Raw genomic sequence first — 12,042 nt, 5'->3', positions numbered from 1 at the left:
GATTTAACGAAATGGAAGAGTTCTTTGGGGTTCTCGTTGTTTATAATAGAAAGCTCCTCCCTTGCACGCGCCCTCTTAACTCGATTGAGCTGTCGCCGAACAAGCAGTTTGAGCTGGGGTCTAGGGAGGGACGGGTTGCGACGTTGGATGAACCTGAAAACCTTGGGTTTTCTACGCGAGAAGGTTGGACGATGAGCACGGACGGTTGGAGTGTAGAGGACTACGAGCTCGTTGAAAATGGCGGAGAAATGAGCAAGTTTCGAATCAACCGTGGAGAAGAAAGATAGCTGCCTGGGCCAGTTGTAAGAGCAAAGATGATCCAAAAGACGCTTGACGTCACATTTTATATAGTCTAGACGTTTTGACGAGGTAGTGTTGAGGATGGGTGAAGGAGGAGAAATACTAGGTAGGATTGTTTCGAAGAGGACAGAGGAATGGTCAGAGAGCAGGAAGGGTGGAAGATTCACGGTGTTCGAGATGTGTTGCGGCTTGTTACAAAATACTAGGTCTAAGAAGTTTTCAGCACCGCAATGACTGGTTCTGGTTGGGAAGTCTACTATCTGAGTCAGATCGAATAGTGACATCAGGCTTTCCAGGCCAGCAGGCATATCATTAGGCAGAAGGTTATCAGAAGACCAGTTTATCTGCGGGTAATTTCGGCAACTTACCTGAAGCAGGTCGACAGTGATAATTTCGCAGTGGTGTAGGGGGTAAAACTGGGAGCTGAGACTATCAGCCTCTACCAGCTATATGTCTTTGCGGGCCAACACCGCGACGCCACCTCCCTTGCCCTTAGGGTTAGGGGACCGTCTGTCGAAGCGAAGAAAATGAAGGGTCGAAGATGAGGAGAGAGAGTCAGGGACGGATAAGGAGAGAAAGGAGTCAGTAACAAAATGAAGGTCGATCTGGTTGTCTAGCATGTCAGAGTGAAGTACTTGGAGGCGTTCTGCAGATGCTATAGATCTGACATTGGGGAGTTTGCAGGAGAGATTTATCACAGCTGATTTGGCTGCGGAAGCAGGTAAAGGGTTCGTTTTAGGGAGGGGTTTCAAGGGAAAGGGGGACAAAACTGGGGCGGCGATGGGACACGGGGAGATATCGGAGACGGGACGAGGTGCCACGGTTGGACAGACAATAACATTTGAATGGACATTTATACTTTTAAACAGAGGAGGGAGCGGCTCCCTGTACAGGGGCTTTGGGAAGGGGTCTGGGGTTTGAGTTCTCAACAATAGTAAGGTCTCTAACAAAATATTTGATAACACTAGCTTGGGCGTTAGCCTCCTTATAAAAAAAGTTTTATCAGACGAAATAAAAATTTGTCCATAGAAAATGTAGAGAAAATAATTGCGGTTTTTTTTTGAGATATAGAACTCCTAGAAATGTCAAAAACTGAAAGAGGAGATAGATTTTTTCTGTAAAAAACTTTCAAAAAAGACCATTTTTGACATTTTTTCTTCCGGAAAACGACCATACATGAATCTATAACCATTAATTAATTTTTTAAAGAATCATTTGAGTCATCTTGGAACTTCACAAAATCAGATAAAAAATTCTGAAATTATGGTTTTAGACCTGCAATTGTGATCGCGCCAAACTTTTTTCTGTAGATCAAAAATTAATTTGCAGTTCGCGAGGGGGTCAGAAAGCGCGCCCCAGTAAATTTTTCAAAAGTTCTCAATTCGCTGCCGAACTTCGTTGGCTGAGTATCACAGTTTTAAAGGATGAGCGAGAATACGCGCGTTGCAACCCGTTGATTTTTAAGAAAGAGATCATGATCTAGTTCAAACCCGCGTTCATTTTAAAATTATTAAATTTCTTCTGGCCTACGAGTTTGCTGGGGCGCTTTTTCTGACCCCCTCGCTTGAACCCAAGTGAGTTCGGAATTGTTCTGTGGGAGAGCTTGTTATGCTAAAACCCAATCGCTATGTGAAATTCCGTGTGCTTTTTTTGCATTTCAAACCGTAGCTTTCCTCAAAGGCGCAACCTAGTAATTACAACAGCGCTGTGGGACCATCGAAAACTTTACCATTCAGCGTCCTTTAAGGAGTATTACGGTACCGCTAGAAAAATTTCGTCGCTCTTTCTTTGAACTTCGTTGGTGGTCTTTTGTACAAATTTTCTTTTTTTCTGAACCTACTGTTTAAATTTTGAAGCTGTTTTAGTCAATAACAAAAATATAAAGTTGCACACTATCAGTCAACAACCTAAATCATTGAATCTTCGAAAACCCACTGCTAATTAGGTCAACCTGCACATCAAAGCTACGAATTTTTGAGAGACTTCTCGTTTCATACTTTCAAAGCTTTGCAAAGGTTGTACGAATACTCAGCAACGGGAGAAATCGCGGAAGCTTCCAAAGACTGATGTTTTAGCATATTTATGACATAAATATAGTAAAAAGCTAATCATAGAGAAGTTCTCAATAAGCTGATTTCAGAGATTTTTCATATGACTTAATAAAAATCAACCTTTTCAAGATTGCGCACGTTTTCTTTTCCGTTTCTCCCGTTGCTGAATATCTCGCAGCGCTATAGTTACTATGCCTTGACTGAAAACGCTCCTCCCTACCCACTGTTCCCAGCTGCCTTCACTCTTGTTGTTGTTGTCGTTCTCATTGAAGGTCATTTGTGCAAATTGTATTCGATAAGTGTATTTCCTATTGTCCATTCAAAAAATCGCGCGGATAAATTCGTATTGCTGTTACATGTTATTCATCATAAAAAGTTGTTTAAAACAAAAAATGAGCTCCGCCCTCATTCGTCGTTTCTACGATAAACAAAAGAAAATGCGCCCATTGTTAATAAACAATTTGATGGTTTATGCTTTCATCTGCGCGATTTTTTCGAATCGACAGTCTCAGTTGAATTAATAACTTGCAGTTAAACCGAAAATGAATGACGATCTGATTATACCCCCGCCTTTACAATGGAACCTTCAAGCCATTGCGACATGTGCAGCCATCGTCACTGTAATGGTTGTGAACGTGATCGGGCTGGTGTTCACCATTTTCTGGTGCTTGAGAACCAAAGATGACGGTATCGAGACAGGCGGTGATGGAGCCACTGCGAATCAGTTCATAGAGCCGAATATTCGAATGAAGTTGAAGGTTCCAAAAGTTGCGACATGCTCAAAGGACGTTTACGAAGTGAGAGTTCCCAGCAACGGAAATCATTTCAATGCTTGCCGTAAGTCAACAGTTTGCATACGTTTCCGCGATGCTCACAAATTTCAGACGAAACAACTATTGTCGTGGCTAGAAACAAGCGCCGCCGAACATATTCTCTGCCACTCGAGACTCGCCCACGCACCCAATCCACCAGCTCTCATCCACTGGCTATGGCCGAAGTATAAATCATTTAATGAAATCATTTAATGAACTTCCCGCTTGAGGTCCCCAACTGATATATTTTATTGATACACACTTTTTTATCTTTATCTAAATCATTCACCCGAAATTTATCTGATTCCATCTTAAACCTGTAGGGTCATTCATCGAGTATATTAAGTAAACTTAAACTTACAGTTAAATAGTAACCTGATTTTTTTGTTTAAAAATTGTCAAATAAACTTGTTCTTTTTCTAACGTTTTTTGAATGTCCCTCCTTTTTCCAAATTTTATCCAGTTGACTCACTGGAGCGCGTTCACATTACCTATATTTTCCTCGTCGTTAAAATTCAAACCCAGCTGATATTAAGCCAGAAATGGAAGAAGCCGATGAGAAAAGCAAGTTTAAAATTCCTACATGGGCTGTGAAACCGCCAGACGGAGCACATTTAGATGTATATAAAGGCGACGCATTGATTCAGGCTTGTTAAAAAAATTATACTGGTTTCGAACGATTTACCTATTCAGAAGTTATTGATTGACGACAAAAAAGCGTATTATTTTGGCAGAAATAACAAACAGGTAAGTCCTTTTGTAACAAAAAATTTCTAATTTTTTATGTTCTAGGTCGACTTCGCAGTCGAGCATGCTTCATGCTCCAGAGTTCATGCCCTCATTATTTACCACGGTTTGCTGCAGAGGTTTGCATTAGTAGATATGGGAAGTAGTAAGTGTTTTTCTAAAAATTAATTAGGGTATTGTAATGTTTGATTCAGGTCATGGAACATTTCTCGGAAGCGTTCGCCTTCGCCCTCTCGAAGTATTTTTCATGGACCCAGGATCTCAATTTCACCTTGGAGCATCAACTCGAAAATATGCAGTTCGACTGAAAACGGAACATATTGTGGAAGATGACCCAAAAGTGATTGCTTCCGAAGAGCAACTAGATGTAATAATAGTTATCCTCGTATTCCCTGTATCTGAAAGTTTTTAGCATCAAACATCGTACAACACTGCCCAAAACAGAAGGATTCCTCAGCTACCAATCTCAGTTGAGGAAGCACGTCGGAAGAAGAGACCACGTGGAAACGTGGCATTCTTAGAAGAAGAAGAAGTTATCAATCCAGAAGACGTCGATCCTTCTGTCGGCCGATTCCGAAACCTGGTTACAACTGCCATTATTTCGACAAATCCAAATAAACGACCAGGAGATCCGAAACGATCAGAGCCGCCGAGGAAAGTGGTTCGACCAGGAAGAGATCTCATAGCAGCTCCACTTTCTTCAACATTCGGACCGATGGCGTTGAACTCTGCTCCAGATCTCGAACTCTACGGGAAAACGCTTCCAGAACCAGGTCAACATCAGTTCGTCACGGCGCAAAACGAAGAAGAACTGGAAGACCATCACAAAAAACGATATGCGAAGGAAGCATGGCCAGGAAGAAAACCAGGAGCTGGCATTTTTTAATTCTCTTAATTTGGTGCTATTACTATTCATCATAAGAAAAATAAAGTCAAACACTTTATATATTTAATTCTGTTCCAAAATTTTAGAACGTTTTGATCGGATTCAGACCAATGCAGTGAGGGAATCGAAGTCTAATGGTAAGATGAGAAATATATTAGCTCAACAACACGTATATTAGTAGTCAGAAATAATTTAAACAAGCATCTAGATCAACATCTCGGCCTGGGGCACGATGTTCCGTTTTTGAGATCCAGTCGTACGTTGCACTCAAACTCAACAGCGACATCATCTCCGAATCGGAATGCTTTCGACATCACTCGAGCTGAGAGCTTGTTGTTGTCATAACGGAGATTCGGAAGACGCGTAGTGTCAAGGGAGCATCCTTCAGAATCAATAATTTTCGATCGTCTCTTGTTTTTTCCTTCATTGATTACACAGTCATGTACTCGCATGCAGAATAGATCTGGATTTTGACTTTTGAGATTTTAGTTGAAATGTTCCAAGACTAACCAAGATTGGCTCCATCACATGTCCACACATGTTCCAGGGGTGCATTTACATGTACAACGTCTGCTGGGCGTCGAGTTCTGACATCGAATACCTCGTATTCACAGTTTGGTTGATCAGCCAAAACTTGAATGTCTTTCAGAAGCTGAAGTTCAATTTGTAGGAATTCTCAACAAATGTTAAACTTACCGATGGTTGAACAGTTAATGCGTATGAAACGACATCCCCAGTAGGTGCGTACAGACAAGTGATGTTGTAAGCCTGAATACAAAAACTTTGGAATAAATTCAAGTTTTTTTTCTCACTCGGTCAACTTTCGTCAGGAACTTATCATGGAATGAGATAACGATGTTTACAGAGGATGTGTAGCCAGCTCCTTTTCCATGTTGCACAGTCTCAACTCCACATTTATCTCGAGGTACAGTAATCGATGTTGTACGTCTTCCAACTTCTCGAGACACACATTCTTTATCAGCAGAATGTCCCAAAACAAATACTCGACCTGGAACATATTTCCGATTAGGCGACTGCAAATCATAAATAAAAAACCTAGAAAGTTGGATTCTGTGAGAAAGACTGCTTCGATTGTTGTATCTGTGCATTCAACCTCAACATTTCCTGAAACTTTGAAACTTTATATAAGCTTTATCTCTTAACATCTATAAAGACGTTTCCGTTCAACTTTCTTCACCATTTGCCTGCGTCGCCTTGTCTCAAACAATTAACATAAAATTTCTTATAGTTTTCTTCTATTCTGACATTGATTGCTAAGCTATTAGAAATCCGTCATATGACTACGACTTGTATAGACTAACAACTAATGAAAGTGACTATTAAAAAGAGTCTTATGTTGCCGCTTAAATTATCAGTTTCTAAATGTTGGATACTTTTTCTTTAGAATACAGCAAACTTGCCTAGTAAACCGTTTGGAATTGGGATCGCTGAGATCCGATGACCTATTAGAAATAAAAGGTAGGCAAAGATCATTGAGAAAGGGAAAATAGAAGGCGGGATTTTGAATTTCTTAGGTTATTTTTTTTCGCCCGAATGTTTTTATACCGGGAGGATTCCTGAGTAGGCGTCGAAATTTCAAAAAAAAAGTGGAAGAAGTGGGAGGTGGGCGGGGTCAAAACGAAGAAGTTTGGAGGATGAGAATTCAGAAGAGACGAGGGGAACAAGAAGCGGTCGTCTGAAAAAGAAGACGGAGAAGATATCATGAAATGACAGTTGCGCAACAACTTTACATATGTACACATGACATTTAGATGATATCTTCCCGTCTCCTCCTTCTCCTTCTAGCAGAATTTCGATATCTTCGTTTTTTGTGTGTATGGTGGTGGTGTTGCTAGAAAGGTGAAAACGAGAACGAGAAGCTTTCGCTTCTAGATCTCAAAAAAGTGAGACGAAACGATATGAAACAGCTGGAAAATGTTGGTTCCTGTGACACACTGAAACAGTTTTATTAAAGATTTCGATGGAACAACAAAGGAACAATAAATGGATCATAGAATGGGGGAAGACTGAATAAAAAGGAGTAAACGAGATAACAAAAATAACAAAAAAAGATAACAATTTTGATGTGCCGGATCTTCTCTCATTTCTTCGTCTTGAAACTGAACGACTGCTTCTTCTTGCGGTATCCGGCCCCGGAAAGTTTGGATCTGATCTCCACCTGCAATTTGAAACTTGTTTGAAATTTCAGATTTCGATTATGAATTCATATTCAAAATTTTATCTTCTATTTTAGCTTTTCAGCGCCCTTCTTTCCACCATACCTTCGGCTTGTTACTGATTGGAAGATCGACGAATGGAGGAACGGAGAATCCGAATGATTTGGAAACAGCTGTTAGGTCCATAGTAGTCACATCGAAGATGTCCTGCAAAAATTTGAATTACGAAGGTGTTGAACAAGTATTTTGTAGCCGGACATCTCGAAACTATAGCCGGAAGGCGAACGAATCTCGTGAACAATTAGTGTCCTGTCATCATGTCCTCTATTTTTTTGGAAGACGATGCACTTTGTGTATAGACTCACCTTCAGTGAATGGGAATCATACGCTCTCAAATAGCACTTGTATGCCTCTTTTGCCGACTTGTTGAGATAATAGTTTTTACTGATGAGAGACTCCAGCTGTGTTTGAATGTTGGCCACCTGTAAAAGTACAAATCTTCATCATTACTTTTCAAATCTACAATTTAAACAACTGATATTATACTCAAGTTCCGTCTTTATCAATTACATTTTTGGATCTTTTGAAGTGAAGTGCACTTTCGATTAGTCAATCTAAGATGACATCCAATTCACTTGAATTGAAACCTGTTGCAAAGTAGAACTTCAAAGACCAGATCAATGACCATATAACTAAAAAAAATTACCTTGTTCCATGAGAACTCGAATTCATTCAAAGTAACTTTCGCAGCTTTCAAATATCTCAAAAATCCAAGTTCTTCCGGTCTCAGAACGAGCAGTGCTTTTCCACTTCCATTTGTTCCACGCGCCGTACGTCCAACGCGATGAATGTATTCCCTTGGCTCATCTGGAGGATCGTACTGAACGATCCAGTCAACCGCTGGGATGTCCAGACCGCGAGCAGCGACGTCGGTACAGAGGAGAATTCCACTTTCAGCTTGACAGAACGTGAAGAATGTTGAAGTACGTTTCTGTTGTTTCTGCTTTCCCTAAAAATGTGTTTTTTGTACAATTAGTTAAACCTAGATTTTCTTACATGAATAGACATGCACGGAACGTCAATGTAGTTGAGAAGCTCATGATGGAATTTGACTGAATTGCATGACGAGAAGAAGACCATCACTTTCTTAGTCTTGTTTTTCTTCAAGAATGTGAACAAAAGGAGAAGACGTTTGTCAGAAGGAGCCACAATGTATCCTTGCTGCAATCCTTCGACAGTAGCTTCTTCTGCTTTCTCGTTTACTGATACACGAACTGGATTTGAATGAAGAGCCAATTTTACCAATTCGTCAACTTTTGGAGAATGTGTTGCAGAGAACAACATCGACTGACGTTGTTTTGGCAGATGACGGAGAACCTGTTGCATCTCAATCTCGAATCCGATATCCAGAATTCTATCAGCTTCGTCAATGATCAAACATTTCAAATTGCGAACTAGGAAGTTGTCCTATTTTGAAGATGGTCGAGAAGACGTCCAGGAGTGGCGACCAAGATGGAAACACCTTTAGCCAGCTTGTCTTTTTCTGCACTTCTGTTCGATCCTCCCATAACGAGTCCAAAAGTCAAATTAGAACCTTCCAAGAGCTCGGTTAACACTCCGTACGTTTGCATCGAAAGCTCGCGAGTAGGCGAGACGATGATGACTCCAGTTCCATTATGCTGCTTCCAGTTCAGTTTATGAAGGAGTTCAATGGCAGGAAGCAGAAACGCGAGAGTTTTTCCCGATCCAGTCTTCGCAGAGGCTAGCACATCTTTTCCCTGAAAATTAATATTTTGAAAGTTGAAACTCTCCTGCGATTTCTCACCTCAAGCAACGGATCGATCGTTTTGGCTTGAATTTCAGTCAATGTGGTGAAGCCCAGTCTTTGCACCGACTTCAACAAATTTGAGTTTACTTTTCCATCCAATGATGCGAAAGTTGTCTTCGTCAAGAACTCAGAAACCTTGGTACCAGTATTCTCCTCAGCCTGTTGTTCTTCATCTTCTACCTTTTCACCATCATCGTCCTCCATCGGTTGCTCTTCTACCACTTCTTTGGCCTTTTTCTTCTCATGACCGTCCTTCATTTGTTTCAGTTTTCGTTTCAGCACCTTCTTTTTGACATCGATGCCCATGTTTTACCTGAAATTTTAACAATTTTAATTAGAAACGTATTGACATAATTCGACGGTAATCAACGAATAATAATTAAAAAATAAGAGAAAGGAAAATATGTCAAACTTGGAAAGTGGGAAACAATGGGGAAATGAGAGAAAGGAAAAATCAAATGTCAACAATGACATAAACATCGCATCGATCAGATTTTTCAATGATTTGCATGTTTGAATAGGTGGGGGACTTGATGTCAGCTTCGGTTTCATGTTTGGACGTGTCAAAAGACTCTCCCCATCCACGGAATTCAATCTGGAATCATTGAAATAATTTCAGCTGTCTAGAAAATCAACCTCAAGCTTTTCCTTGTCAAATCGCATAATTTCTACTCTTTTTGCCACAAAACAAGGCTCAGCATGAAATGAGTTGAGGGCTTCATCTAGAAACTGAAACAAGAGACCGTCCATGCTGTCCCCAGAAACTTTCCAATAGAATTCGTACTGCTGAATTATATTCATCAGTTTTATATCAGTTGTCAACAAGTGATACCTCCTCCACTTTTTCCAAATCAGTCATATACCCAAACATCGAAACGAGACATGCTTCAAACGCTCTTTCGATTGTTGTTCCCCAAGAATGCAGTTGAATATCCGCTGGATGATCCAAGTATTCGAAACGCCGTCGTTCAATTTCACCTCGATCCTCAATCATAGAAGTACTCGGCATTTTTTTTCTGAAAAAAGATGTATAATTCTTTCAAAAAACTGAAAACAGCATAATATCAGACAGAGACTTAAACACGGATCGAAAACCTTGTAAAAAATTACAAGAAGAACATTTGAAGAAAAACAAGCACCTTCATTTTTTCCGTTTTTTCAAGGTTTCTGGGGTAGATTTTTATGGATAATCTGAATTTGATAGTCTTGAAGCTCAAAAAACCAAGAAATTCAGTGTTTTCTAAAGTTTTTTTTTCTATACCCATTTTTTGGCACAGTACCTGGCACAGGGCTTTCTTTTAAAACTACCGTAACTCGGTCAGTTTTTGTGCTAACTTGAAAATTCTTAAACTTTTTAGCTCCGGAAGTGAAGAGCTTCAAAATGAGTATAAACATGACTGTGTTCCTTTAAAATCGATTTTTCGAATTTAAAGGCGCATAAGGGGGTCGAAATTCGAAAATTCACGGAATATGGTCATGATTATACTCGTTTTGAAGCTCTTTGCAGGAAAAGTTCGGAAATTTAAAAATTTTCTGAATTGAAAAAAATTGGCTGAGATACAGTAATTTTAGACTCTGAAAGTTCATTAATTCCCCTTTTTCGACTCTGTGTACGGTTGGAAAAACTGAAATTACGAAAAAAGCAAACATGTTAAAGTTTTCGGAATTAGAGGAAAACTGGCTGAGATACAGTTGAAACAATTTTCTTGCACTCAAAAAAAACTTTTTTGGCACGGTGCCAAGTTTTGAAAAAATCGATTTTTTGGATTTTCCACCGATTTTCAGTTAAAATAAACTTTAAATTCGTGTTTCTCACAAAAAAACTAGCCTAGAAACCACCAAAAACAGCTCATGGCCTAGAAAATTCAAAAACTAAAAAAATCCAAAATTTGTCAAATTTTCAAAATAATTTATTAATAAACATAACAACCAACAATCAAATAAATTTGCAATAATGAGCAATCAATAAATCAATAAATCAATCAATAATTATAATCCATTTTCTTCACCGAATTACTATCAGTATCGAATCGAAATTCCAGAAAATTCCGAGAATTTTCTGGAATACTGTAGTGTCTTACTGTATGTCCATTATCGATTTTCGAGCCCAAAAAGTCCTCAATATTCCAAGGAGACGCCGTTTTGAGCCTGATGAACGAGGATTTGAAATTGGGAGATTTTGAGAAAATCTGAAAAAAATTTTTTTTGAAATTTTTTTTTTCAAAATTTCCAAAAAATGCACCTCTCTCTGACATCGCACTCAAATCGATAATCGTTTCTTGAAAATCGATTTTTTCAAAATTTTTCAAAATTTCAAATTTCAAGAAATTCGAGGAGCAAAATTTCAAATTCAAATTTCGAGCCCATTTCCATTGGTCCAATTTCGCCACCATCCAGGCTCCGCCCACAATCGATTATCGATTTTTTTGTAGTCCAATTCGATGGTCTCGAGAATTTTGGGCTTCAAATGAGCGAGAATTGAGGCGACATTGCTCAGATGTGGAAACCTGAAAATTCTTTGGGTTACTGTAGTTGTCTTGGTGGGAAACGTTTTTTCATCATGAGCTTTAAAATGAGCCCAAACACGACTAGACTACGCCCACTTTGAATTTTCACCCACGGCATGCGACGCACGACCGCGACGCGTCAGAAATATCAAAATGGGCGGAGCCTAGGCGTGTGTGGACTCATTTTGACGCGCAAAATGAGCCTAATTCACATTTTTTTTTGAAATTTTTGATATAATATTTCAATTTAGGAGGTTAAACGCTTCAAAATGAGCCCAAACTCGACAAGAATCGGAAAATTTTGAGTTTTTGGAAATTTTCAAAAATATCAAAATTTCTGAAATTTCGGAAATTCCTCACCTGTAACCATTTTTGTTGCCAATTGAATTTAAACTGTAATTTTGTTGGATTGGCTGGTCTTGATTTCTGAAACTTTGAATTTTCAAAAAATTCAAATTTTCTGAAAATTCCCAATTTTTCTGAAAACTCACGAATTCTGATTCCACACTGAATTCCAGTGAGTTTGAGAAAATTGTGGTCTGTTGTGGTCCCAATTTGAACTATACATTCTGAAAATTTCGGGAAATTCAGAAATTCAGAAATTCAGAAATTCAGAAATTCAGGAATTCAAAAATTCAAAAATTCAGAAATTCAAAAATTCAGAAATTCAGAAATTCAGAAAATCAGAAAATCAGAAATCCGGAAATTTAGAATTTCAGAAATCCAGAAATTCA

General features: G+C 39.0%; 5 protein-coding genes across 5 annotated transcripts; 2 read left to right on the top strand and 3 right to left on the bottom strand.

Moving 5' to 3' along the window:
• Positions 1-2,893: 2,893 nt before the first annotated feature.
• Positions 2,894-3,354, top strand: CBG12462 (the record flags this gene model as incomplete). The annotated part of the gene is made up of 2 exons (XM_002639688.2): positions 2,894-3,188; positions 3,236-3,354. 2 exons carry the CDS (start codon positions 2,894-2,896, stop codon positions 3,352-3,354), a joined length of 414 nt encoding a protein of 137 aa, XP_002639734.2.
• Positions 3,355-3,705: 351 nt separating this feature from the next.
• Positions 3,706-4,796, top strand: CBG12463 (the record flags this gene model as incomplete). The annotated part of the gene is made up of 5 exons (XM_045238711.1): positions 3,706-3,783; positions 3,857-3,910; positions 3,956-4,055; positions 4,105-4,277; positions 4,323-4,796. The coding sequence occupies 5 exons, from the start codon at positions 3,706-3,708 to the stop codon at positions 4,794-4,796; spliced, it is 879 nt and encodes a 292-aa protein (XP_045094877.1).
• Positions 4,797-5,005: 209 nt separating this feature from the next.
• Positions 5,006-5,905, bottom strand: CBG12464 (the record flags this gene model as incomplete). Its single annotated transcript, XM_002639690.1, has 4 exons — positions 5,006-5,259; positions 5,307-5,448; positions 5,493-5,564; positions 5,609-5,905. 4 exons carry the CDS (start codon positions 5,903-5,905, stop codon positions 5,006-5,008), a joined length of 765 nt encoding a protein of 254 aa, XP_002639736.1.
• A 992-nt stretch (positions 5,906-6,897) lies between these two features.
• CBG12465 lies at positions 6,898-9,107 on the bottom strand (the record flags this gene model as incomplete). The annotated part of the gene is given in 7 exon segments (XM_002639691.1): positions 6,898-6,975; positions 7,079-7,180; positions 7,339-7,455; positions 7,680-7,982; positions 8,030-8,440; positions 8,443-8,751; positions 8,799-9,107. Coding segments are annotated over 7 exon segments (1,629 nt in total).
• A 148-nt stretch (positions 9,108-9,255) lies between these two features.
• On the bottom strand, positions 9,256-9,810 carry CBG12466 (the record flags this gene model as incomplete). Its single annotated transcript, XM_002639692.1, has 3 exons — positions 9,256-9,396; positions 9,438-9,587; positions 9,634-9,810. The coding sequence occupies 3 exons, from the start codon at positions 9,808-9,810 to the stop codon at positions 9,256-9,258; spliced, it is 468 nt and encodes a 155-aa protein (XP_002639738.1).
• Positions 9,811-12,042: the final 2,232 nt, after the last annotated feature.

This window comes from Caenorhabditis briggsae (assembly GCF_000004555.2).
Source record: "Caenorhabditis briggsae complete genome, chrI, whole genome shotgun sequence".
Lineage (NCBI taxonomy): Eukaryota > Metazoa > Nematoda > Chromadorea > Rhabditida > Rhabditidae > Caenorhabditis > Caenorhabditis briggsae.
The sequence above is the reverse complement of the archived record's forward strand: the minus strand, read 5'-3'. Positions and strand labels throughout refer to the sequence as shown.